At 40.7% G+C, this 27,380-nt stretch overlaps 1 protein-coding gene across 3 annotated transcripts in view; it reads right to left on the reverse strand.

Moving 5' to 3' along the window:
- Positions 1 to 7,572: 7,572 nt before the first annotated feature.
- Hmgcr (3-hydroxy-3-methylglutaryl-CoA reductase) overlaps positions 7,573 to 27,380 on the reverse strand; it is a 22,152-nt gene continuing 2,344 nt past the window's right edge. For all 3 annotated transcript variants that reach the window (XM_031360057.1, XM_031360058.1, XM_031360056.1), the window contains exons 2-20: positions 24,565 to 24,752; positions 23,891 to 24,002; positions 23,570 to 23,657; positions 22,538 to 22,622; positions 21,200 to 21,305; positions 18,240 to 18,346; positions 18,014 to 18,130; positions 17,348 to 17,508; positions 17,002 to 17,249; positions 16,713 to 16,888; positions 14,711 to 14,905; positions 14,004 to 14,162; positions 13,690 to 13,847; positions 12,944 to 13,049; positions 11,010 to 11,180; positions 10,467 to 10,607; positions 10,223 to 10,381; positions 9,602 to 9,756; positions 7,573 to 9,224 (exon numbers count right to left, since the gene is read on the reverse strand). In XM_031360057.1, coding sequence (XP_031215917.1) covers positions 9,170 to 9,224; positions 9,602 to 9,756; positions 10,223 to 10,381; positions 10,467 to 10,607; positions 11,010 to 11,180; positions 12,944 to 13,049; positions 13,690 to 13,847; positions 14,004 to 14,162; positions 14,711 to 14,905; positions 16,713 to 16,888; positions 17,002 to 17,249; positions 17,348 to 17,508; positions 18,014 to 18,130; positions 18,240 to 18,346; positions 21,200 to 21,305; positions 22,538 to 22,622; positions 23,570 to 23,657; positions 23,891 to 24,002; positions 24,565 to 24,752 — 2,687 coding nt within the window. In that variant the 3' untranslated portion in view covers positions 7,573 to 9,169. The remainder of the gene's footprint in view (positions 9,225 to 9,601; positions 9,757 to 10,222; positions 10,382 to 10,466; positions 10,608 to 11,009; positions 11,181 to 12,943; positions 13,050 to 13,689; positions 13,848 to 14,003; positions 14,163 to 14,710; positions 14,906 to 16,712; positions 16,889 to 17,001; positions 17,250 to 17,347; positions 17,509 to 18,013; positions 18,131 to 18,239; positions 18,347 to 21,199; positions 21,306 to 22,537; positions 22,623 to 23,569; positions 23,658 to 23,890; positions 24,003 to 24,564; positions 24,753 to 27,380) is intronic.

Raw genomic sequence — 27,380 nt, forward strand, 5'->3', positions numbered from 1 at the left:
AAACAAAACCCAAACGAAACTTCCACTTAATAGAAGCAACCTAGAATTTCACTTCAAACACATAACTAGCAAAAGATGTTCACAAACCCAGGTTGTATTGCAAAACCACAAGCAATATGAAAGGTCAAGATAGCATGCTTCTCCACCACCCAAACCCCACCACTACTAGAAGTGTTCTCAAATGAGAATCACCTGGATGGATAACCAAGACACTGAATGTAGAGAATAATTATGTCATCAAAGAATTCAGCGAGTTTAATGAAGACATTGACAACTAGATAAACTTAAAGAATAGCAATAATGTACAATAAAAATGACAAAAAAGAAAACACAGGCAGGGGTGAATGTAGCAAGACAATTAGGGATTTAAAAACAATGTAGACAGGGCTAGTGAGATGGCTCAGGGGGTAAGAGTACGGACTGCTCTTCTGAAGGTCCTGAGTTCAAATCCCAGCAACCACATGGTGGCTCATGACATCCATAACAAGATCTGATGCTCTCTTCTGGTGTGTCTGAAGACAGCTACAGTGTACTTACAAATAATAGTAAATAAATCTTTAAAAAGAAAACAAAAACAAAAACGTAGACATTAAACAGAAATAGACATACTAAAGAAAACTCAAGCTTAAATGAAGATGGAATTTTAAAACTCAGCTGAATTATAAAACTCAAGGAACAGACAAGGAGAGTGATCAGGGAGAAGATATACCATCAGAACTTGAAGACAAAGAATTAGACCACACAAGCAAAAAAGTAGGATTTTTTTTTTCAAAAAAAAAAAAACACGCACACAAAAGCAGCATGTAATGACTATGGGACACTGTGAAAAGACAAAAATCTAAGGAAAAATGTACCCATTCAGATACAAGGAGCACACAGAACTTCAAATGAGACCAGAAAAGAACTCAGAATATAGTCAAAACATTAAATACATAGGAAAGCTCATTAGAATGAAACACCTGATTTCCCAACGGAAACTTCAAAAGCCAGAGCCTGGAGCAATGTACTTTAGGTTCTAAAAGACCAGTGATGCACCAGCAAGTAGTGGCCGACACCTTTAAACTCAGCACTCTGGTGGCAGAGGCAGGCAGACTTCTGTGAGCTCAAGGCCACCTTGGTCTAGCAAGTTCCGGGACAGTCAAGGCTACACAAAGAAACCCCCTCATTTAAAAAACAAACAAACAAGCAAACAAAAAAAACAGTTGCCAATCTAAACTGCCCAATAAAGCTGTTTGCCTTGGGTGGGGAAAGGAGATTTTTCCATGATAATAACAGGCTAAAAGAAGTCTACTAAGTGAGCTCCACAGAGAATCCTGGAAGCAGTACTTCGAAAGACTAAAAAGAAAACAAAGGAAGCTATGATCACTGAAACAAACTAGCACTAGGAACTAAAGAAAAAATGATAGCAATCCACATACTAGATGGCCTCAACACCCATTGATTAATGGGTTAAGAAACAAAATCCATTTGTGTTGTCCACAAAATGCTTTCTTAAAAGATATAAATCACCTTAAAGTGGAAGGATGGAAAAGTATACCAAGAAAATGGAACTAGGAACAAAAAGGTGTCCATATTCTAGTATCTGACAAAATAAATTTCAAACTAAAATCAGAGAAATGAGGACACTTCATTCTAATCAATAGAACAATTAACCAAAAAGACATACTCTTAAACATATGCACCAAAGTCTAGTAAATCCACTTTTCATCAAAAGCATATGCTTAAAAGCACAAATTAACTCCCAAATGGGAAGTAAGGGATGATTTCAGTATTGCACAGTCATTAAGAAAAAAAACTTAAAACATATCATACATCAAATAGATGTATACCTAATAAAGGTATACAGAATATTTGGCCCAAATAACAATATACATTCTAGTCGGCAACCCATGGAAGCATCTCTAAAATAGAGCACATCCTGGGACACAACATCTTAAATTGAGAGAATTTGAAATAACTGCATCCTTTCTGACCACAGTACAGTAAATCGACAGCAAGGAAAGCTCTCGTAATGTACAAAGTTAAGGAGATTAAACAACAAATTGCTAAGTGATGACTGAATCAAAGAAGAAATTAAGAAAGAAAAATCCTGTAATTAAGATGCTAACAACAAAACCTCTGGAATATATAAAAGGCAGTACAAAAGCTCTAAGTATGCATATTGAAAAATCAGCAAGAGAGAGAATTCACGATGATGGTGCTTTCCTCAGAGCTGCTCTGAGGAGTGTGAGACCAACAGAGACTTCAAGGGGAGACACAGTGGAAGATGCGCCTGCAGAGCATGCAGTGTCTTCAGAACAACTAAACAAAAAGTAGGTCTTATGGGAAGATGCTTTTTTAAAAAAATGGTTTCATGGAATTAGAAGAAAAGATGGCCAGTATTCCAGGTGAACATAGATTCAAAATATTCAACAAATGAATACACAAACAATACAGGCATCTATTAAAAGATCACCATGACCAAATTTGCTTTATGCCAGAGATGAAGGGATAGTTTGTCATGTGCAAAAACTCAGTAAATGTTTAAGCCATATAAATGGGCTTAAATACAAATATCACGTGATCATCCTAATAGATGCAGAAAAGACCTTGAACAAACTTAAGCTGAAGGGATACAAATAGCAAATTAAGTCAAATTCCTATTTGCAGAGGATATTTTACATGAAGGAACCCCAAAATCCCACCAATGTTTTCAGTAAAGTGGCAAGGTGGAAAAAATCTATTTAAAAAGTCAGTATTGCAAATAAGCAGTGAGAAAGAGGTCATAAAGGAATAAAATAGTGGGAGGGAGAGAAGACCAATATATATATACTTAAGAGCCAGGAAGAAAGGTGAGAGAGACTAGAAAGAGAAAGACACCCCATGCTTTTGGGTTAGTAGAATTAATGCTGTGAAAATAACCATTCTATCAAAAGCAATTGACAGATTCAATGTAATACCAGTCAAAATCCCCACAACATTCTTCACAGAAAGAAAAACCCACACTAAAATTTGGATGCAAACACAAAAGATAGCCAAAAGAATCCTGAACAAGAAGAAGCCTGGAAGGGTTGCCATACCAGACTTCAAGATGCATTTTATGATACTATTGCAGAGCTATACTAGTAAAAAGCCTCATGGCATTGGCACAAAAGAGACACAGACATGTAGATGGAACAAAACAGAAAACTCAAAACGAGTGAAATCATCTCATATTTGATAAAGATGCCAAAAATATACCCTGGGGGAAAATTATCTTCTAGTGGTGCTGAATGAGATTACCTGTATCACCTGAACAAAATTAAAACTCCAAAAGGACCAAAGACCTCAGCAGGAAACCTGAAATTGCTAGAAGAAAACAGGCAAGTCCCTACAAACAGATGAGTCCAGCACTTTCTAATTAGGACTCTTCCCTCATGAATTAAAGTCACCAGCTGACAAATGGGACCTCATAAAACCAGAAAGCTGTACTGTGAAGAAAACAAGTGTGGATGCCCATAAATTTTTGCCAACTATACATCTGATAGAAGATTCATATCCAAAATACAAGTAAAACAAAAATAAAAAAAGAGCCAATATTTTGCTTTGTTTTTTTTGTTGTTATTGTTTGTTTGTTTGTTTAGACAGGGTTTCTCTGTGTAGTCCTGTGTGTCCAGCAACTCAGGCTGGCCTTAAACTCAAGAGACCCATCTGCCTCTGCCTTTCCCCAGGTGCCAAGATCAAAGGTGTGTGCCACCATCACCTGACTAAATGAGCCAATTTAAAAATGGGCTGTAGATCTCAAAAGAAAAAAAAAAAACTAAATGGCTAAGAAATATCTTTAAAAGTGTTCAACATCCTTACCAATAAGGAAAATGCAAATTAAAACTTTGAAATTTTATTTTATCCCAAGAAGGAACAACTGACAATAAAAAGTGGAGTAGGTGTGGGGAAATAGGAATCCTCATTCACCAGGTGTGAGATTCTAGACTGGTGCCACCAGACTGAAGTCAGTGTGGACAACAGTCAAAAAGCTAAGTAGATGAACTATATGCCCCAGCTCTCCTACTCAATGCCATATGCCTAAAGGACTCTACTCCCTGCTCCACAGATAATGGGCTCAGTCATGTCCATTTTCACTCTAAATAGTTAGGAAATAGAGCAAGCAACATGTCCTTCAACTGACAAGTATATAATGAAAATGAGATATACATATACAATTATATTCTGTTTGCTGTAAAGAAAAATGAGATTTGTGGGTAAGTCAATAGAACTAGAAAATTATAGTGAGCAAGGTCGCCGAACCCAGAAAAGCAAACAGCCCAAGTTCTCTCTACCTGTGGACATTAGTTCTGAATGTTTAGATGTGAATACATAAGTTGGAATAACAGCAGGTATCAGAACAGTGAACAGGGACCAGATGGGGCTGTGGAGAGGCAGAAATTCTAGAGAGGGGGTTATATAGTAAGTCACAGGAACTATGAAGGGGAGAATAAGAAAACTTGCTTGGGGTCTTTGTGGAATGGGAAGATGAAGGATGAGCACTAAGAGTTACTAAGAAAGCCATGGAGGACAGCTTATACTGTTTTCTTTAAAATAATATATAAATATATATTATGTAATATGTGTGTTTATATTTATATTTCCCTAAGGGGAATCTGATCCCCTGGAACTGAAGTTACAGATGATTGTGAGCTGCCACGGGGGTGCTAGAACCTGGGCCTGGGTCCTCTGGAAGAACAGCAAGCGCTCTTAACCACTAAACTCATTCCAGCCTAATTAGTGGGTGTTAAGCTTAGTACTTTACCCATGTTAAGCAGTCACTATACTACTAAACCCCCATTTGTATATATTTTTTCATTTTTTATTTGATAATATGCATGAGTATAATTCACCAAAAATCAGAAATGTATTGGGTGGGGCCTGTTTGTCCCCTGCTGAGATGCTGAGAGTTTGAATTCTACTGGCCTAGGTACATTCTCCCTGCAGAAGTTAGACAGGCTTTCCACCAAGAGCATTCTGTTTAAAAGTAGAAATCCCAGATCAGCAGGACAATGAAAGCGTTGGCTACTTAACCAAGGGTTGTGTGGTTGTAAGTTTGGAGCCCTGGCACAAACGGGCAGGTGGGCAGGCTGATTGGTATAGAAATGTGTGTGTGTGTGTGTATGTGTGTGTGTGTTGTACAAAAATGTGTGGGCACATGTATTGAGCAGGACCTCAAGTATTTTCCTTTGTCTTATTGCCTTGAGACAAAGTCCCACTAACCCAGACTCTTGCTTTTCTAGGCTAGGCTAACTGGCCAGCAAACTCCTCATAATCTGTCATCTCCCCTAATGCTGTGGAGTTCTAGGTACCCTGAGTTCAGCTTTTCCCATAGGTGCTGAGGATCCGAATTCAGGTTCTTGTGCTTCCAAATAGAGCTCTCACCTACTCAGCTGTATTCTTATCTTGAGAAAACACAAATTCTTACATTATGTGTACACTAGAAGAAACTGAGGCCAGATATGCACCAAAACTTGACAGTTCTCTTGGAAGCATTTTATGAGGCCATGGCCAGTGTCCAATGTGAACCAGATCTGTGTAGGGTATGCCTCACCTCATGGGCAGGAATGCTGGGAAACGAGGCACTTTCCTTCCAAGAAGCAACACATGAGATTAATACTGCTTGCTTTATAGGGTCATGCTTTGAAGCAAAATTGAGCCAGAAATGTTCCCTCAATTTTCTGCCACCCCAACTCTTTGTCAAGGTAAGAATGACAGCAGAGAATTTTCATAACCATCACAGACTAGGTAGCTTTTTGGATCATTTCTGATGGTTCCTTGTCAGGTTTCCTCAACAAAACGTAAGACACTGTTAGCAGCTGGTGGTTTCCCCATTCTATCATCTTTGCCACCTAAATGCATCAAAATGAGCTTCCTACTTATTTCAACCCTAGCAAATACAACAGAATAGGTATATACCTTTGGAGTGGCCAGACACATAGGGAAAGGACAGACAGTGGAGAATGGTACATGCCACTCTTTCAAGAGTTGGCATGTTACCTGGCTTTTCCCTACCTCTGCCTCCCCCTACATATGTGCAGCTTGGTCTTCATGTGGGTCTGAAACAACTGGAGCAGGGGCTATCTCAAAAGCTGTTGCCTGTCTGAGGGATATGTTCTACTAGCTGAGCTGCCTTGTCTTGCCTATGGGTGAGGAAGCACCCAGCCTTGCAGAGACTTGATGTGCCAGGATGAGGGGATACCAAGGGGGGCACCCTCCGCTCAGAGAAGGGGATGGGGATGGGGGGAAGAATTGTGGGAGGGGGTGACCAGGAGAGGGGCAGTGAGTGGGATGTAAATACATGAAAAGTAAAGTTAAATTAAAATAATAATTTGTCTTTTGAGAGAATGCCAAGATCAAGGGAAAGTTTCTCTGGAAGAGTTGGTCTACATGTGTGCTTGCTACTTATGTCAGCTTGACCCAAGCTATTGTCGTTTTGGAAGAGGTAACTTCAATTGAGAAAATGCCCCTACCAGATTGGTCTGTGGGCAAGCCTGTGGTGCTTTTTTTTTTTTTTTTTTTTTTTTTGGAGACAGGGTCTCTATGTAAAACTATCCTTGGACTTGCTACATAGACCAGACTAGCCTTGAAATCATAGATCTACTTTGTTCCCCAAGTGCTGAGACTAAAGGCATGCACCACTGAGCCCAACTTAAACGTAGCATATTTTTCTTAGTGATGGATTGTGAGAAGGCTCAGCTCAATTGTGGATGGTGCTACCCCTGGCTAGTAGTCCTGGGGTACTACTATGCAAACAGAGGACTCAGATACATAAATATGTTTAAAAACAAACAGGCTGAGCAAGGCAGTAAGCAGCCGTTCTCCGAGGTCTTTGCTTCAGTCCCTAACTCCAGGCTCTTGCCTTGACTTCCTTTGATGATGGACTGTGACCAAAGAGTTAAAAGCCAGAATAAACCCTTTCCTTACCAAGTAACTTTTGGTCATAGTGTTTTATCATAGCAATAGAAACCATAGTTAAGGCAAACATGTGAATACAAACACTGACAATGTTGTTCAGAAGCCTAAGGAGAGTCATACTAATCTAAATGTTTGCTGAAGAGCTGTTTATCGCTCCAGGGTTACTTCTGACTTTATTTGCCAGCCTTTGGTCTCTCCATCAACATTTCCTAACTTTGGATTCCTGTGAATACAGCTTTCTAATCTTTCACCTCTAACAGCAAAAGTGGAGTAGTTACAAGTGATGGAAGTCAGTTCTGAGGAAGCACCTCCCCTCCCCCATGCAGCTGAAACATACTTGAAAGGCCCACTGTGTCAGCTACCTGATCTTTCCTTTCCTCTTAGCTTGCCACATCTGATAACCAAAGAGAATCTGGCTGAAATTATGGATCTGAACCAATAAAACCCTCTTAGTGTAAGAAAGATCACTAAAACAAACAACACTGGCCAGTCGCTGATGTTGCAGTTAGAGGATAAAGGGATAATGGAGAGAGGATCTTATGACCCTCAGCGGAGAGATCAGGCTGCCATTTGGCCAGACTTTGCTAACTTCTGGACCTCAGGCTTAGAGTTACTCCTCAATTTTTAAAAATCCACTGCTTAGACTTGTCAATGTTAACTTCCTTTGATAATTTACTCAACTGGAAAAAGTATTCTATAACAAAATGTATACAATTTAGTAATTGTACAAAACATGAATTTAGCAAGATGACATTGGTTACAGTCACCAGCATCAACAATACTTTTTACTGCCACTTCCATGACAAGCTCAGGTAAATAAAATGGTACTGGCTGAAAAGTCACAAGAGGAGCAATTTGAAACTTTACATACAACAGCAAAGGCAATCTTCCACAATAATACTGACACAATCACTAAGAGGCTCCCATGCTGCCGTGGCACTCTTGGAATGTCTTTCAGAGTCCATCTTCTACACGGATGTCAGCTTCCCAAGACCAAACTTGAAGCATTAGATAGAATACAAAATAAGGAGCTCTTTATTATTATTTATACAAAACTGGTACATTAAAAAAAAATTAAGATTCAACAACTCTGCTGACCCCCTGAGGAAGCTAAGAGCTTTTATGAGTCCATCAAAGGAGCCCATAAATGATTCAGTCACCAAACTCCTGGCCACAGGAACAAGGCACACAGCTCCAGGGCCATTCATGTGGCTCCATCATTGGCTCTGTAAGCTGACTTTCCCTTCATTAGGCTTGGAAAGCAAGCCAGGGTGCTAACGAGCACTATCTTCTCTGGCCCAAGCTAGAGTATTTTATCAGTGTAAAAGTTGAGTTCTTTCTTAAACACTTCCAATAAACTCCTAGCATTAGACACTTTATTACAACATATACAGATTTGATAGTTTACCAAAAAATCTAGAATTCAGCTAAATAAGTTAAAATGTCTCTAAAGAAAGTTGGCTTAGAGAAATGGTCGTTTTCTTTAAAAACGGTTCCCATACTCTAAGTTCTGAGAGGTCCGACTGTCTTGTACTCTCCTCTAAGTAACACTAAGAGCACTGATATCTTTAGTGCAGAGTGTGGCACAGTTGGCAAAATCTAGACTAAAGGCCTCTCTGAACAAAGACTTACAGAAATAAATGCAGTGACTGTTTTCTTCGTTGAGAACTATTTAGCACTACTTAGCACATTATTCTGTAGTTTAAGAATAAAAGTAATTCTTCCATGAAGAAGTAGGTCCCCAAAAATCAATAGACCAGCACCAAATGAATTATTAGTTTACAAAAAATAAACTTAGATTGCAAAGTTCTACAACCCAGACTGAATAAATAAAAATCAAAAGTTCTGTCAGCTACAGTGTCATTTAAAACCATTTTTAACCCACTAGGAGGTGAGCCCCACATTGATCACCAGGAACTCCATCACTTTGTCAAAACACCAGTTTCCAGCTTGTGGTAGCTTTCAGAAACGAGCTGCAGATCAATCACATCTGTGGTGCTCAGAGCACCGTTAACATCCACGTGAGATCTTTCCAGAACACAGCATGGAAAGAACCAGAGTTTCCACATCTGAGGAGTCTCTGTACAAAGGACCTCAGACGTCTCTGAAAGAGCCAGAAACCAAGTAGGCGTCTCACTGATCATGTCCATTCATCTTCCACAAGACACTGCATTGAGATTTTTAATTCACAGATTTCATGTTAGTCCTTGAGAACCCAATGCCCGTGTTTCAGTTCAGTATGCCAGGATGCTCAAGCTGCCTTCTTGGTGCACGTTCCTTGAAGATCTTGTAAATTTATCTTTGATCTATGTCAGAAAAAGACAAAGTAGTAACACAGAGAATATCAGCAATGCACACTTGGGGGGTTGGGGTGCATGTGTATGTGTGTGGAGGTCAGAAGACAACAAGGCCACCCACTCTTTATTTTGACACAGGGTCTCTCTCAGTAGCCTGGAACATGTCAAATAGGCTAGGCTGCCTAATCAGTGAGCCCCCAGGACCTGCCTGGCTCTACCTGCTCAGAGTTTGAACTTTAAAGGTCATGCCACAACACCTGTTTTGTTTTTTAAAAATCTGGATTCCAGGACTTGGACTCAAGTTGTCCAAACATTTTAGTGGTAATTCTCAGAGCAGGATTATAAAACTTTAATTTGGGAAAATCTCATCTATGTGGCAGTCTTACCTGTTGTGCACCATGTGACTTCTGACAAGATGTCCTGCTGCCAATGCTGCCATCAAGGACAACTCTCCAGCCAGCACAGTACCACACACAATGCGGGCAAGCTGCCGTGCATTTTCTCCAGGATTGTCTTTGCATGCTCCTTGAACACCTAGCATCTGTAACCAGAGATACGTGGAAGATTATTACACGGAGAAGAGCAGCCCCAGACTCCATTAGAAATGCTGGTGGCAGGCCGAGCTGATGGCACTTACTTGCTTATTTAATGTACTTTCTCATGATTTATTAGGCACATGCGCCCAAACCATAAGTATGTATGTGTACACGTGTACACACACACTTTTTTTTTTTTCTTTTTGAGAAACCCTATACTTATTTAGACATCCTATGGCTAGACTGGCTGAAAGCAAGGGTAAAAAAGATCAGCTAAAATACAGAGTAGAGTGATGTTTTATCCAGCAGATACATAGTACTATGCCTGGTATAGTACTATAGTACTACTTAGATGTTTAAGTTAAACCCTCTTTCCCAACTTAGTTTTAGTCAGTAAGAAACAAAAAATAAACCAGAAGAACTGGGAGTCAGTGGCCGGAGATCACGAAGCTGTGTGCCAGACAATCTTACCTGCAGGCAGGCTTGCTGAGGTAGAAGGTTGGTCCCACCACCCACGGTTCCTATCTCTATAGATGGCATGGTGCAGCTGATATATAAGTCTTCATTTGTAGGACCACTTGCTTCCATTAAAGTAATACAGTTTGAACTCCCCACGTTCTGTGCTGCATCCTGGAAAGGGAAAAGGAAAAATACAGTATAGCTCCTCCACTTAGAAGACCAGAGCAGAGAAGAAAGTGGGAAGGGAAGTGCTCACCTGGCCACATGCAATGTAGATAGCAGTGACAATGTTTGCTGCATGGGCGTTGTAGCCTCCTATGCTCCCAGCCATGGCAGAGCCCACAAGATTCTTATTAATGTTCACGTCAACCATAGCCTCCGTAGTCGTCTTTAACACCTAGATCACAGTATGTACATTTTACATAGTCCCCCAGAGAACCAAGTAAGAACTACTCACTGTACCTCTCTGTACCTCTAGAAAGCAAGGGCCCCATTTAAACTGTCCCAAGAGGGCTACATGCACAGGCATAAACAATAAAACCACCATTTTAATGGAAAACAACTCTTCAAATGTAATCTTATAAAAGATGGTAGTATTCTTTTAATTTTTTATTATTTTTAAAACTTCCAGCCCTGGCTGGCCTAGAACTATGTAACCCACCCTGGCCTCAGACTTCCAGGGATCCTCCTGCCTGACTCCCAGAGCCAGGATTACAGCTGTGGGCCACCACCTCTGGCCTCAACCCAACTAAAGACACTAACATGTAAAACGTAGGATAAAACATCCATCAATACTCACCTCTCTCACCACCTTGGCTGGAATGACGGCTTCACAAACCACAGTCTTTCCTCGTCCTTCGATCCAGTTTATGGCAGCAGGCTTCTTGTCAGTGCAATAGTTACCACTAACTGCCAGAACCTGCATGTCAGGAAAGAACTCCTGAAGCTTCAGCAGTGCTTTCTCCGTACCCTAGGAAGAAGCAAAACAAACACAATGCATGATGGAGCGGCATCTTGACCATCTTAACTATTATAAATACAGTCATTCCGTACACCCAAGGTATTACCTAACGAATGTCCAGAACTCTCTGTATCTGCTAATGCTAATGTTCCATAGCCTGTTACAACATCAGTGACCCCTTTCCTGTCCCTGCCTGTCCCTATACCACTCTACTGGTGTTCATGAACTTAACAACCCTGGTTAGCTCAGATAAGTGGAACCATGTAGAATTTGCTAATTGGCGATTTCACTTAGAATAATGTTCTACTTTAATATATCTCTCACTTGTGCATGTTTCCACCCAATGAACACTTAGCTTACTTCTTCCTATTGGCTAGTGTGAGCAATGCTGTGAACATGAGTATAGAGATATCACTTTGAGATTGTTTTCAATTCCAACAGCAGAATGGGGAGACAGATGACCCAGCAGTTCTACTTCCAAGCTGTTAAAAAAACCACTATACTATTTATTGAGAATTTTAAAAACTTAGGCATTTAGTTAATTTCCTCTTTCTGAATAATCTTTATAAACAAAAAATCTGTAGCCTGACTAGATGATTTTTACATTTTGTATTTATCTCTGGTAAAAAGTTAGCAGCAAAATAAAATGTACACCATACAAAAATCTCTCAGGAAACAAAATGAATGGATTATACCAACTAACCAAGTATGTTGATATATATCATAAAGACGGTGTTTCTAAACACGATAACACCTGCTTCTAAACCAGCAATTAGAGTCAGAGACAAAAAAACTATGAGTTGCAGGTTAGCCTGGTCTACATAATGTGCTCTAGATCAGACCAAGGCTACAGTGAGACCCTGTCACACGCACACAAAAAAAAAAGAAAGCAAGAGAAAAGTTTCTAGAAAAGGTCAATTTCAAGATCTGGAGACAAAGCTCTTTTGGGGTAGCTTGGGTGTGCTCAGAACTGATCTGGGGCCCCATACACCTCACTACAACTCTTGATCTGCACTGAGCTGAACCTTCAGGGCCCCTCCTTGGCAAGAAGTTACTGGACAAAGTTCTGAAGAGCTAGCCCCAGATCCCTCCAACTCTTGCAAGGACATTTAGGACACAAATAGTGTCAAATCTATAGCAGTGCAGCTAGGTAGGCAATTCTGTAGCTAAGAGCTCTGGCTGCTCTTCCTGAGGACCAAAGTCTATTTCCCAACACCCACCAGTGGCTCATAACTGTATCAAACTCCAGTTCCAGAGAAACCTGATGTCCTCTTCAGGCCTCTGTGAACATCAGGCACACGTGTGGTGCACAGACATTCATGTAAGCAAAAGACCCATACACACAAGTACATTTTATCTAATTTTTTTTTTTTTTTTTTTGAGACAGGGTTTCTCTGTGTAGCCCTGGCTGTCCTGGAACTCACTCTGTAGACCAGGCTGGCCTCGAACTCAGAAATCTGCCTGCCTCTGCCTCCCAAGTGCTGGGACTAAAGGTGTGGGCCACCACCGCTTGGCTTATCTAACTAATTTTTAAAAAGGCAAACACTACCTAACCAAGCTATATTAGCTTATTATTAATAAACGTGGAATCAATCAACTCTATTAACTATGTACTACATGGATATGGTGTGTCAACAAGAGGTATGGCTGGGTACAGTAGCACAGTTGTAGTCCCAGCACTCAAAATGCAAAGGCCCAAGAATCAGCATGAGTTCAAGGCCAGCCCAGTGTGCCCATCGTGGAGCCCTGAGCTAGAGTGCAGCCACACTCACCTTGGAGATCATGTTCATCCCCATGGCATCCCCCGTCCTAGACTGGAAACGGATATAGAGGTTGCGCCCTGCCATCGTCACGTGAAGTTTCTGTAGACGTGCAAATCTGTAAACACAAGGGTTTTATTTTAATCCAAGATGAGAGATTTTACATTATACTCCTTGGTTCAGTAGGGAGTATTTTTTTTATTTAGACACATGAGGGCTACTACTGTTCAGATACTGAACAGAAGGTGGACCAAGTCTTTAATACACTCTAAGTCCAAATAAAAGCAAACCTATTAGCTTGAACTGTATAGGAGCTTCACATTTCCTGATTAGGCGCCTGTGGGACTGTAGTGCTTGTCATTCAAAGTAAACACAGCTAGACTACCACCCATGTCCCATGTAGGAAATCCTCCTCTAGGGCAAAGAACCAGTCTAGTCACAGTGACGGCTTGTGTCTTTCTTACTGTTACTGAGTGGCTGGCTCAGGCCAAGTTTGCACAGGAAGTGCTTTTACCTGCTGAGCCATCTTACCAACCATTAAAAACCAATATACTTCTATGGGGTAATTTGTCTGCATCAACATCTACCCTAACTAGGAATAAGTATTAGTCATACTAAATGAATGGATTCAGGGTGGTGCTACATTATCCTAAGCAGGCAATGTATTTAACTAGCACAGAGAACAAGCTAAATATCCATAGGAATACATGAACACAGAAGAAGCACACAAGCACACACACACACACACACACCCCTACCTGCTGGTGCTATCGAAGGCCTCCTTTATCACTGCAAACCCTTCAGGTGTTTCAAGCCAGGTCTTCACTTCTGCAGAGTCACAAGCACGAGGAAGACGCACCACTGGGCCTCGGGTCATCCCATCTGCAAGGACTCTGCTGCTGGCACCTCCACCAAGCTAAGCAGAGGATTACGGGAACATATTAATCTACTTCAGCTTCTCCAATAATCCTTGTGTCTGTCCCCGAATCTGTCCTGGTTGCCTTCCCCTGACCAGCTGCCTTCCGCCCTAGTTCAGCAAGGAGTACTTTAAAGTAGACAAACTCCAACTTACACTTATCGCTCTGCAGCCTCTGTTAGTGCTAGCCACAAGACAGCCTTCTGTTGTTGCCATTGGCACCTGGTACTCTTTCCCATCCAGGCATAGAGGCCCTGCCACTCCAACAGGGATGGGCATATATCCGATCACATTCTCACAGCAAGCTCCCATTACCTAAGAAACATAGGCAGGCAACATGTGAAAACCCGTACTGTAACAGACAGCCGCTCATCTCAGACCCTGTCGCTAACAATTCTTCAAACTTCCCCTATAAAATATTTCAATAATACTTTTAATGTATTCTTTTTGTTGTTATGGTGCTGGTGATCAACCCAAGGGCTTCATCAGTGTTTGGTAAATATTCTATCGATAAGCCAAACCCCACCCTAAATTTACTCTTTAAAAATTTAAATATTTAAACTGGCTGGGTGGGTGGCACATGCCTTTAATCCCAAACCCTTGAGAAGCAGAGGTAGGTGGATCTCTGAGTTTGAGGCCAGCCTGATTTACACAGATCAAGTTCCAGTCAGGGGAACAGAGAGAAACCCTAACTTCAAAAACCAAAATAAATAAATAAATAAATAAATAAATAAATAAATAATCAAGCAAACAAACTGTTGGCCTTTTCCAGCAATGATTATAAAATCATGAAAACCATTTTCAAAGTAGTACAAGGTCGGCTACAAGTCCCGCAGCAAGCCCTCCCTAATCAAATAGCATACCAAGGAATAATTATAATCTCTGTAAGGCAGGTACTGTAGAGAAGACGGCTCTGCAAGCTTTGTGGAGAGGAGCTGCCGGCGAATAGACACACCACGTTCATGAGTTTCCATTAGTGTTTCCAATTTGTAAGCTGGGATATGCTTAGCATTGACCAACTGGATGATCTCTGCATCACTAAGGAACTTTGCACCTTTCTGAAGAAAGGAAAAAGAAAATGAAGAGATGGAATTAGATAAGAACTGCAGTTTATAAGCAGAAGACCAAAGGCTGAAAGAGCATAGTACACAGCTGCTTACAGGACTATAAAGCAGTCTGTATCAACCTTGAGAACAGTTAGCACTTAGCCAGACTATGTCCCATCCCCTCTGAAGAACAAACCCAGAGCAAAGCTTTGTCCTCAGTCCAGCCCCTCTGCCCTCTGTACATCAGGACCCTCACTGTAAACTTAAATGCTCATGGACTGACCAATAAAGTCAATACGTATCTGCTTACAATGACAGTCAATATATACACTCTTCAGTAATTCTTTTGTGGGTACAAGTTGTGGTCCTTAAATAGGATATATTACAGCTGAGGATACCAACTCTCAAAAGAGCTTAAGTACAAAAACATTAAGAGGAAAATTCAAAAGGCTTTGGGTTTGTAAAGAGGGAGATGATCTGAAAAATATCAAGGAGATCCAAGGAAGCACTTGCGAGTCAGGCATGAGGCAGAGTTCAGATCCCTAGCAAGCACATAAAAGCCAGGCACAGTAGTATACATCTGCAATCCCAGCACTGGGCAGGAGGAAAACATAGGCAGTTGCTAGGGACCTGCTATGTCCAGTTTAACCAAAATGACAAGCTCCGAATTTATTAAGACACCCTATGTACTGGCTAGTTTCATGTGTCAATTTGACATAAGCTAGAGTTATCACAAAGAAAGGAGTCTCCCTTGAGGAAATGCCCATGAGGTCCAGCTGTGGAGCATTTTCTCAATTAGTGATCAAGGGGGTAGGGCCCCTTGTGGGTGGTGCCATCCCGGGGCTGGTAGTCTTAGGTTCCGTAAGAAAGCAAGCTGAGCAAGCCAGGGGAAGCAAGCCAGTAAGGAACATCCCTCCATGGCCTCTGCATCAGCTCCTGCTTCCTGACCTGCTTGAGTTCCTTCCAGTCCTGACGTCCTTTGGTGATGAACAGCAATGTGGAAGTAAGCTGAATAAATCCTTTCCTCCCCAACTTGCTTCTTGGTCATGATGTTTGTGAAGGAATAGAAACCCTGACTAAGACACCCTGTCTCAAAAAAAGTCAGATAAAGCCAGGAGTCACACAGAAGGTGGACTTCTAAATTTGAGGCCAGCCTGGTCTACATAGAGTTTTCTAGGCTAGCCAGGACTACATAGTGAAACTTATTTAATTAGCTTGACTGTGTTAATTACTCATAAAAGTATGCATTCTAAATATCTCTAATCTCCTCTCTCAATATATCTTCATAAGTGGTGATAGAATGGAACTGTATCTTACCAAACATGGAAAAAAAAATGGTAGAGCAGGAAAACATATTCTTATTACAGAAAGAATTAGGTTAAGCTGGTAAGGCTGGAAGTATGAATGGCCGGATATAAACATGGTGGGAGAACACTGTTCAAACACAGCTCACTTCAACACACACAGATTCAAAAGCTCCCCGTCTCTACAAGTCAGTAACTCACAAGGAGTTTTGATTCTGGAAACCCTGCTGCTAGCTTTACAATTTCCTCAGTGGTAAATACCTTGGTAAATATAAGAAGCCTCTTGAGCCTGGGCTGCTCATGGAAAAGGTGGGGATAACACCCCCAAAGGCTATAGGGGATTAATACAGTTGACACAGAGACTAGGACACTGTAGGCCTCAGTAGTACCAGTTTTAACTTCCTTTGAGTAAAAAAAGGTACCAAAAACATCCTCTTTTAAAGAAACCCCCAGTGTGAACACACCCTTGTCCCTCCTCTGTATTCTCCCCCAGAGTGAGCACACCCTTTTCCCACCTCTGCATTCTCCAGTATCTGCAGACATTCTTCATTAGGTCGAGGCTCGCTGGGGAGTTCAATTCCAGGCTCCTGTGTCCCCAGGGCCAATGGAGGGCTGGCTACAGAGGCACCAAGCACAAACGTAGCTCTGCTTGCAGTCTCGGCTTCCACCACTAAAGGTTTTATAACCTCAACTGTGTGAGAGGCAAAAAGACATCTCAAAGCCCTCAAATCACTTTCAGATGAAGTCAACTCAGGGGGCGTCCTCGGACAAGAGGAACTGAGAATGAAGAATACAGCAAAGTACCTTTTCTATCTTGGTTCACTCCTGGATCCTCCTCCACTGAAGAAAGCTTCTGGTTCCTTCTCACAAGCAGAGGCTCGCGTCTACAACAGTTGTCTTGACCTTTCTTTGGAGTCATGACAGGAGACGTGATAGGATTTTTTAATGAGAGTGTCGATTCTGTCTCTGCTTGTTCAAAGAAAATATACTTGACGGCCAAAAGGAATGCTAAACTCAGAGTAATCACTTGCTCAATGTCCATGCTGATCATCCTGAATGAAAGCAAATACAAATGCTGTCAGTTCAAAAACATAAAAGTCACAGCACAGCCCCGTAAGAGCGCAGAGTATTGTGGGTTCCAGTCACTTACTTGGAGAAATAAAACTGCCAGAGAGAAACACTTGGTTCAATTCTCTTGGACACATCTTCGTCCAGACCCAAGGAAACCTTCGACTGTTCTGCTGTGCTGTTGTGAGGAGAAGGATCAGCTATCCAGCGACTGTGAGCATGAACGAGAACCAAGCCTAAAGACTGAAGGAACATATTTTAAATTGTGTATCCTCTGCTTTCTTTCTCATCCCTCCCAACTCCATAACCAGACACTTTCCTCCTCAGCCCCACCTATCATGGTAAGAAAGTCCCCAGTTTGTTAAATAAATGGTGCTGTAACTCATCAAACATTCCAAAGAATAGCCTTTCAAAGACAGGAGTCTGTTCAGGAGAGCAAGAATAACAAAGCCCATAAGGCCCGGTGGGACACGGTGGCATACACCTGGTAGCCCAGCACTCAGGGGGCTGAAGTAGGATGATTCAAAGTTCAAAGCCAGTAAGATCTTATCTCAAGACATCAAACTAAAATCCCCAGAATTTCAAAGCAACAAAGAACAAACTCAGAAAAAAGAGAAGACTGGAACATTACTGAAAGGGACAAATATTAGATAAACAAGATAGGAAGTAAAAACAAACAAAAGCCCCCAAATACCCATAGTTTAAGACACACTGAAATTACAGATACTGGAGAAAAAAATGACATTACCATAATCATCTTGACCCTTTGGGTTACAGGATTTGGCTTATTTTCTTCTTCTTCTAAAACTCTGGCAAAATGGCTGAGCTGCCAAATTGGACGACCCTCACGGCTTTCCCGAGAAAGCTACGAAGTAAGTCAGCATGGTGTTAGGAGATATACCGGGGACTTAGGTAAAGGGACAGCATGGGAAGTACTACTTCATAACTAGTGACACCAGGAAAACCAGTCTTACCTCTAGGACCAGGGACACGCAGGCTGGGAAGAATGTCATGAACACAAAGTAGTTGGCCAGCACAGACATACAGCCAAAGCAGCACATGATCTCAAGCTGGCGGACCCCTGCAGACAACATGAGGCACAGAGCTGGTTACGTGTGCAGTTCTGACATGCCATCTATCTTAAAGGCTCTTCATTACACATACACAGTTTCACTATACTACATCCTTTGTCATCTACTAGAACAAAATTAGCAACACAAAGATGATGCTAAGACTTCAGGAATAGCAGTTCTAAAACTCAGTCCCACAAGGACACAGACCCCAACATCACAATGCTGTATATAATGGTGCTGTTTAATATAGCTGGCCAACAAATGTTTCCAATTCTTTTATAAAATGTTATCACTTTGGCTAAGACAAGAGGCTGTAAGACTAGCTACTCTACAGGAGTAACTGCATCCTCCATTCTACACTTCTATAGTCAAAAGCAATTAGCCTCTGTGTCCAGGGTGATTTAGAATATACGAATTAGTGGGCAGTTATGCCTTTCTGGCATGGCATCTTAGTAAATAGTCCTTAAATACCACTAAGTGCAATTGTTTTATAACCCCCACAGTGCCTACTGATGCTCTAAGCATTTGACTTCATTGACCTATCTGAAAATGATATAATGCAAAAATGTTAATAAACCAAGAGTGAAAATTAATAAACATTTTACCACAAAATATTTCGAGGGTCATTTGGTAATCTCAAATAGAAGGTACAAGAATTGTAGAGACCAGACAAAAAATTAAGATCACTAACTCCTACTCTTTGGTTCAAATTAAAATAAAAAATTGCATTACATTATTTACTCTCACAACCAAGGGCATTTGAGAAACTACAAATTATATTATACATCTTATAAATAAAGCAAATCTATATGTTCTACTTAAACACTAGGTGAATATATTTTCATACTCAATCAGTACTTAACCAATACTTTTCACAAATTAATCATCAACTATTTTCTTTTCTAAACTCATGTTGCCATCATTCTTCCCGACTGTCCCAAAAGCAGCTTCCCGGCCATTTTGGTAGAACACAGGGACACAGCTCCAGTGCAAAGACGTCTAAGCAGCTGTGACTTGTATGTGTGCTGGGAATTGGACCTTCATACCTGCAAAGTACATACTACCACTGAGCTACCCTTAGCCAAACCCTTTTCTGTACTGGCCTTTTCAGAGTTATTCCCAGGATATGGTAGAATGTGTCAAAAGCACATACAAGCTCCAGAATCAATCCCTCACACTGTGTAAAAAGGTAGGCAGTGGGGTTGTTGCCTAATTAATTTTAAGCCATACACTTCCCTATTTCCATACATAAAGACGACTTTAATGGCTTCTGCAACTACACATCCGATTCTTTTGTACATTTCTCTAATGATTCAAGACAAGGCATCAGTCCTACTCCTTTCTGCACCAGATTCAAATAAGCAGCCTTTGTTCCAAGGCCTGTGGCTTCCTGGCCCATCTTCAACATCTCAAATTCTTCTGCTTGAGGAAAAGCACATAGCTGTGTCTTCACCTGATCAACATTTTATTTGATCTGCTGGTGTTGACATGATGGTATCGTCATTAAAACGAAAACTATTCTTTAAAAGAAGGTAATTTTTCGAAGTGTGTGCGCGTGTGATTGTGGGACACGAGCGCCCAGGGAATGTATGGAGTCAGGGGACAGCATTAGCTGTCTGTCCTTGTGTCTATGTTACTAGAGACAGACTCGTCTCTTCGCGATTCCACAGCTTACCACAGGCTAGCTATAGCTTGGACTTCAACTTCTGGAAATTCTCTTTGCCTCCACCCCATCACAAGAGCACTGGGATGGCAGAGATGTGCTACCATGGCAGGCTTACACGGGTCCTGGAAACCCTAACTCAGTTCTCACACTGTCGTGGCAAGTGCTTTACCTGCCACCTTCCTAGGTTACAAAAAGCATATCTTAAAGTATGAAAGTGCTATGACTGAGCCACTGAGCTATAGCCGTAGCAGTAGGCGTGTAAATCTTAAAACAATTTTTAAAATATTTTTTCTTTCCTAAATAAAAACCTTTGTTGAATAGCAGAATATATGTTATTACTATCAGAAATTTAAAGAAATATATAATATTTAATAAATGAATAAATATAGAGACAACCAAATATTCTCCCAAAAGTAAGACAATTAGAGGCTAGAGTGACAGATAACTTAGAGTAACAGCTAAGAGTGTCTTTGGCTCTTGCAGAGGACCCGAGTTTGGTTCCCAGCACCCTCATCAGATGGCTCACAACTACCTCTAGCTCCAGGGGACATAGATGGACGGACGGACGGAGACACAGACACACACACAGACACAGACACACACACACACCCCTGAACTAAAAAAGAAATCTAGTCTAAGACCAGGAAACCCATAATAGAATGATATATTCATTCTGGCAAATTTCCATTGTATTTAACGGAGTCCTGTTTGAAGTTTAGTATTAATTCTTTAGTACTCCTTTAAGGATGAGGAAGTGTGTTGAGGTTGGTGCTGCAGACATGCTAGAATGTATGGCCTAGTATCTAATTAAACCTTCCCAACTACCTGATTAGATCTGGACTCTTGCACCACCTCTAACATGGCAATTAAAATACAAGGAAACAAATTACTAATTGAGCCTAGGTAACAGCAAGTGTCTCCAGACCAGCCTTGCAATACCGTCTTGGTTACAAACCAACAGCAAACCCCAAACACCACAAGCAGACACAAAAAGAGAAGACGGCAAGCATGGGAAACATCAGTAACCTGCTCCTACTTTCTTATCACACACACAAAGGTCCATACATCCACACACTAACAATATCTGCAGTTCAAGTCACCTAAGTCAGAATTCAAGAGTACACAATGTAAACGTAAGACTTCCTATTTTCCCTTTTAATGACAACTGTAAGTGTATTAGAAGTTGTTTACAAACCTGACATGGTGCCAACTCCAATTACAAGGCATTCCACAAGAGCATCAAGGGTGAATGTGGGGCCTAGGATTGCCATCCCACGAGCTATATTTTCCCTTACTTCATCCTAAAGCATAGACCAAACACATCAATGGTTATAAAGTGCACATTAGCCCTTTAAAGTGCTAGAGAATATCCTGGGTACTATATAAAACTTATTTTACTATGCAAAGAACAAATATGATAAGATAGGATGCATTCAATAGGCAAAGTGGGCAATGAGAGGTATAGTCTAGGGATTACTCCTGTGACTGGTAGGTTAATCAATCACTGAAATCTTACCTGATTATACCCTCTCACATTTCATATTATATTCTAGTTCCCACTGACAAAGCTTAGCTGGTTCACTAAAACCTACATAATTTTCATATCAAAATGTCCAAATGTTCAGAAGCAGTATCCAATATATATAATCGGGACAGACTATGAACTCTTCCACAGCTTGGGGGAGGAGCTAGCTCAGTGAGTGAGCACTTGACAATCCTGTAAAAGGTCCTGAGTTCAATGGCCCATCACTGGAGGAAAATTACAGAAGGCCTAAACAGGACACGGGTGGTGTGTATGTCTGCAATCCCAGCACTTAGCTGACCACAGTAGAAGGATCACTATAATTCAGGACAGAACGGGATACACAGTCTGCCTCAAAAAGAATTCTGCTACAAGGTTGTTAAACTGATGAACATCAGGATGAATTGAAGATGACAAATGTTAATTTGAAGGGCTTAGAAACAATGTGATCTGAGGCTCTATTCCACTAGATCTGTTGCAGTTTGAAGGTGAGAAGGCCCCCCAAAGACTCTTGTGTTTAAACACTTAATCCCCAGTAGGTAGTGCTCCTTGGGAAGGCTGAGGGGGTGGAGCCTCATCAGAGGAAGTGGATCACAGGGTGTGGCTCTGTGGTTCCAGAGCCTGGCCCAACTTCCTGCACACCCTCTTCTTGATTGGCCTCCAGTTCCTGCTTGCATGCCTTCCCCAGCTCCATGAACTACCTCCTGGAAACATAAATGCAAATGAGCCTTTCTCCCTTTAATTGTTGCATGTCCGTATCTGGTCAAAGCAACAAGGAAGTAGCTGAAACACTCTTTTTCCTAGGGCCACAATAGGTAGTTTTTTCACCTAAGTCACGGCGCTATCACTTCAGAAGAAGGGAAATGGGGAAGTGAGACACACAAACCAGTCTTAAAGCATGTCTAAAAGCTTGAGACAGCAGCTACATTTTAAACAGTAGAGAAATCTCATCTTGTGACTAGACAAATGTCGGGGAAACCATCACACTCCAGGGTTACAAATAATACTCACCTGTGAGTTTGAACTTAGGGCAAACTTTGCTAATGCACTTGCTCTAGAAAGGTCAATCAAGAGCAGAAAAAAGGGCAAAGCTTCGCTGGGGAAAAAAAAAAAAACAAGTTACATTTAACACAGGGAAAATATAGTTTTAGAAACTTCTTAATATAATCCTTCCCATACCACACATGTGGCATGACTACTTTTCTCTTAGTAGTCTTAAGAAGCCTTGAATAAGAGATGCTCAAAATATTTGCTAAAGTTTATTTTGTTTCAGTCTTTTGAGACAAAGCCTCATGAAGTCCAGGCTGACTTCTACCTTGCTGTGTAGCTGAAAGTGGCCTTGGACCCCTGAACCTCAACTCCATCCCTGGAGGTGTAGGCACTGTCATTATGCCCAGCATAACTAAAACAATGGACAATGTCAAAGTAAATGAACACGCACTGAAACACCTCTGGTGCTTTCTCAGCAAAGTGCTGTTCTACGCTTATAAAAAATACTTGAATTAACATTTAGAAAAATGTATAATATACAAATTGGTGAGGCTACCCTCAGCTTCCCCCAAAAGCAAGAGGTTAAAAAAACAAAAACTTTAAATTAAGCAATCTCACAGCTACTACATTACTCCTAAAATATATCTATCCCTAGGTGATGATGGTGAACATAAATAAAAACTGTCTATAAAAATACTAATCACTGTGGTATTTATGGAGAAAAATTAACTTAATCCAAGAAGCTATAAAATATTTACCCAGAATATTACATAGTTATTACTAATAATTTACCTTAACATTAAGGGCATGAAAAGATGCAGATGAATTATGTTGTGCAAAAAGACCTGGCACAGCATATGTAGTATGACACTCAGAAAACATGTCTAGACTAAATGGGAAAAATATACATCAAAATGCCAACAGTTAGAGCTAGCTAATAGTAAGGACATGAAAAATGTCCCATACTTTTTAAACTTTTAAATTTATGTATCATACAGGGAATAAAGGTCTTAAACATATATTTTAGAAGAACACACACTGGGCTTCACTTACTTCAAGCCTGTCAATTCTTTGTCGAGGAAATGAATGACGACTGTACTGAAGACAAAACTTGAGAAAATTGTGAAGAGGCCAGCAATACCTAAACGCCAAATACCACAGTTAAAGTTTGTACTCTTTATTGCACAGTGCTAGCATGCAGCCTCACTCAATACTCTATATGAACAGCGCCATTTTCCTCCATAGCACTAGGGCCTCGCATTTGAGAGTACTAACTGCTGAATGTACTCAACACTCTTTCAGCATTGCGGACTAAGAAGATTCCCACAGCAAATCAAAAGTCTGACAGCATGCACAGACACTGACAAGCCTTACCCAGAATATATTTGGATCCAAGCTGACGTAAGTTCTGGAACTGGAAGTAAATGTACAGAATGGCGATGCACCGTGTTATTGTGAGGATGATGATGTCACTGCTCAGCACGTCCTATTGGCAGAGAGAAAGCTTTCAAACAAGTACCCACCAGCAACAATTTTTACTCTCTGTCATTGGTTTACATATTATTAAAAGAATATAAATGCCAGCATAGTACAACCAAATCAAAATAGCCAATATAAAAAACAAAAATTGAATGTAACTTTTAAGCAATCTGTAATTCTTCGCAATCATTTTTTTCTGATAGTCCTTACAAAAGCTGTATTTCTCAAGAGAATCAACTATATTGAATCAACTATATATCACTTGTATTCAAAAAGCATTTTTTAGTGTATTCCATATCATGTACACAGCTGAAAATTTGAGGTAAGCCCACAAATAAAGACTACTCAGAACTCTTTCTGCTTGTATGTTCTCTAAAAAGGAGACCTTTCTTTCATTAATTAATTTATTTATTCATTTTACATCCAGATCACAGCCCCTTGTCCCCTCCCACTCTCACAAATCTACCCCCCTATCCCCTTCTCCTCAGAGAAGAGGAAGGCCCCAAAAGGAGACATTCTTTAGAAATTGAAAATGAAATTCATTTTCGTCAGTACCAAAGTAAACTAACCTCTTCAAATTTTGGGCACTCATAATTCCATCCACAGATCTTGTTGTTGCCAGTAAACATGTTCATGGACATCATACAGATAGTAAGTGTCACTGTTCCCACAATAACCTCCCAGGGATGGGAGGCCACAAAGAGGCCATGCATACGGAAAAGTCTTGACAACATTGTAGCTACACAGTCCTTGGATCCTGGAGGGAATATACATATGAACACTTAGCATGCGGCTCACTTTCAGGACAAAAGGATATTGTCAGCCCTATGGGCAGCATCTTACATACAGGACTATTTCAGTGTTCTGCATAATTCTCGAAAGTGATTGTAATACTCTATTAAAATGACGTTTGCTACTTCTTCAACCATCTAAATCTTTTATTACTAACTGGCAAGCAACTTACAAGCAAATGTTCCTTTAAAAGTAAGTTTCAAGCATAACACCTTGTAATTATGTGAGCCAAGGAGGAACAGAATAAATAAAGCACAAAGCAAACATGAGACTATTCCTATTTTTTAGTTAACTAGAAACCCCATGAACACCCTCTTCACCACCCACATGCCTAACAAAGGTAACATCCAAGGAGCCTCCTCTTGCGCATACTGCCACAATCATGACTTACGAGCAAGAACCTGTTCCATTTTCATTCTCTAGGATATAAGGCAGGATGCCACTAGCACAATGTATAATAAGCTTTCCTAAGGTGGCTGTTGCCAGAAATCTTTTCTGATCTATACTTCTATGTTAGTAAAAAGGAGGTCTGCACTTTGCTAGGATGGCTGCTTTTCTCCCTGCAAACTAAAGGGTCAGGAAGGCCAATTTAATGTGTTAGATAAGGAAGGCTCCTAAAACTTACAGCCAGCCAAGACTGGAAAGTCAGTAGAAATAGATGCTGGGTAAAATGAAACGCGTCTGTACCATACAGAAATATCCCCAAGTTGCAAAGAGACAGCTCAGTGCAAGGCCCTCTGTTCAAAAACAACCACCAAAAAAACCCCTCAGACTTCTTGTCTGACAAGAGGTTTCTCAACAGAATAAATAGCAAGAAGATCTGAGCTAATGACTACCACTCTTCCCACATCTGATGGCTAATTAACAATTTTGACATTCCTATTTGAAAGGTAAAGAGGCTTATGAAGACTCTGATGGCCTACAGAGATACTTCTTGTGGTAAAGCTATAGAGCACAAGGAAAAATATTACCCATAACAATCAGTCACAAAACCTAGATCCTATGAGATGGGTCTGTGGATAAATGCACTTGCATCTAAGCCTCAGTGCTTCTAACCCTGCAGACTGTGCTCTGACCTCCACACTCAGGTCACGGTACACACCAGAGCACACAAACACACACAATAGAATACAAGTGATGAAAAGAAACCAACAAACTAAGCCCACTGATTGTCAGCAAGAATTCAAATAGATCTCAAGAAAGTGACTTATTTACTGATGACCCCAATTAGCCAGGCATGGGTGGCAAGGGAGGCAGAGGCAGTCAGATCTTTGAGTTCAAAGCCAGTATGGTCTACACAGAGAAACCCTGTCTCAAAAAACCAAACCAAAAACAACAGAAAACAAAAAAACAACAAAAAACAAACAAACAAACAAACAAAAACCAAAAACACCACCTCTACCACCAAATTAAGTAAAGAAGGCAAAAAAGTACCAGGGGTGGGAGTGGAGTCAAGGGGTGGGACTGGGGGCAAGAAAGGTGGAAGCTTGGCTTTTAAGAATGAAGCAAATTAGCAAACATCATCTCTGACTCCCAACATTCCATTTTTCCACTACATTTCAATATACCAGGCCACAGGTCAATATAACTGGTTTTCAAGATGGTCACAGCAACACATTAATTCAATCATAAAATCAACTGTTAATAAGAAGAGTTTTAATTAAGGGAAAATAGAAAACAATATAAAATAGTTGCCAGATAAGACTGGGAGCATGGGTAAGTACCATATAAATTCATGCATTATGAAATTATTCACAACCATCTCACTATGTTTCTTACTGTGGGTCTAAATTTTGAAAAGAACAACTAGTAAGGCATAAGATGTGGCAGGCATGTGTAGTTATCTTTTTTTCAGTACTGCATAATGAATTTTACCATTTTCCTCTCCGGCATCTTGCATTGATGTACAGCGCTAACCAACAAATACTGGAGAAAAGACAACTTACAAAGTACTTTTCTGGAGGGCCTTGGTTTAAAGGACAAACCCTTTAAACCTGTCTAGGATTCTCATGAGAAACTACATGTCCACTGGCCCCTCTCACAGAATCTCTTTTTAAAATCAGCAACTAAAGCAAACTGGATGAAAAGATTGGCCTCAAGGTGTCAGAAGGTAAATTAGTTTCAAATCTAAATCAAAATCACTTCCAGTTCTCCACCCTTCACCACCAAAGCTTCAATACTCTTCCCTAGTGAGTCAATTTTATTTGTCACTATTAAAGGCTATTGCACTGAAAAAACCTGAATTGCTATGAGGAAGGCCCCAACTAGTAATCCCTAACCCACACCCACACTACACCAGGCACAGCAGGCCTCCCATCCAGCTCCTTTCCTGGGGCCTGACAATCCTGCCACTCTTCCCTGCAGGTGCAGAATCTTTTTTTTTTTTTTTTTTAATATTTGAGAGAAAAAAATTACACAAACTCCTGTGCCACAATCCAAGGAAGTACAGAGAACCACACCTACTTGGAAATACAAACTGAGCAATGTTACAAAGGTGTGTCAGAAGTAACCATAATTATAAACTATCTCTCAAGAGCAACTCCCATTTCTCTGTGACTATGCAAAGTGACACCAGAGGGGCTATGTGGCAGTT

The sequence above is a fragment of the Mastomys coucha genome, unplaced genomic scaffold (assembly GCF_008632895.1).
Source record: "Mastomys coucha isolate ucsf_1 unplaced genomic scaffold, UCSF_Mcou_1 pScaffold8, whole genome shotgun sequence".
Taxonomy (NCBI): domain Eukaryota; kingdom Metazoa; phylum Chordata; class Mammalia; order Rodentia; family Muridae; genus Mastomys; species Mastomys coucha.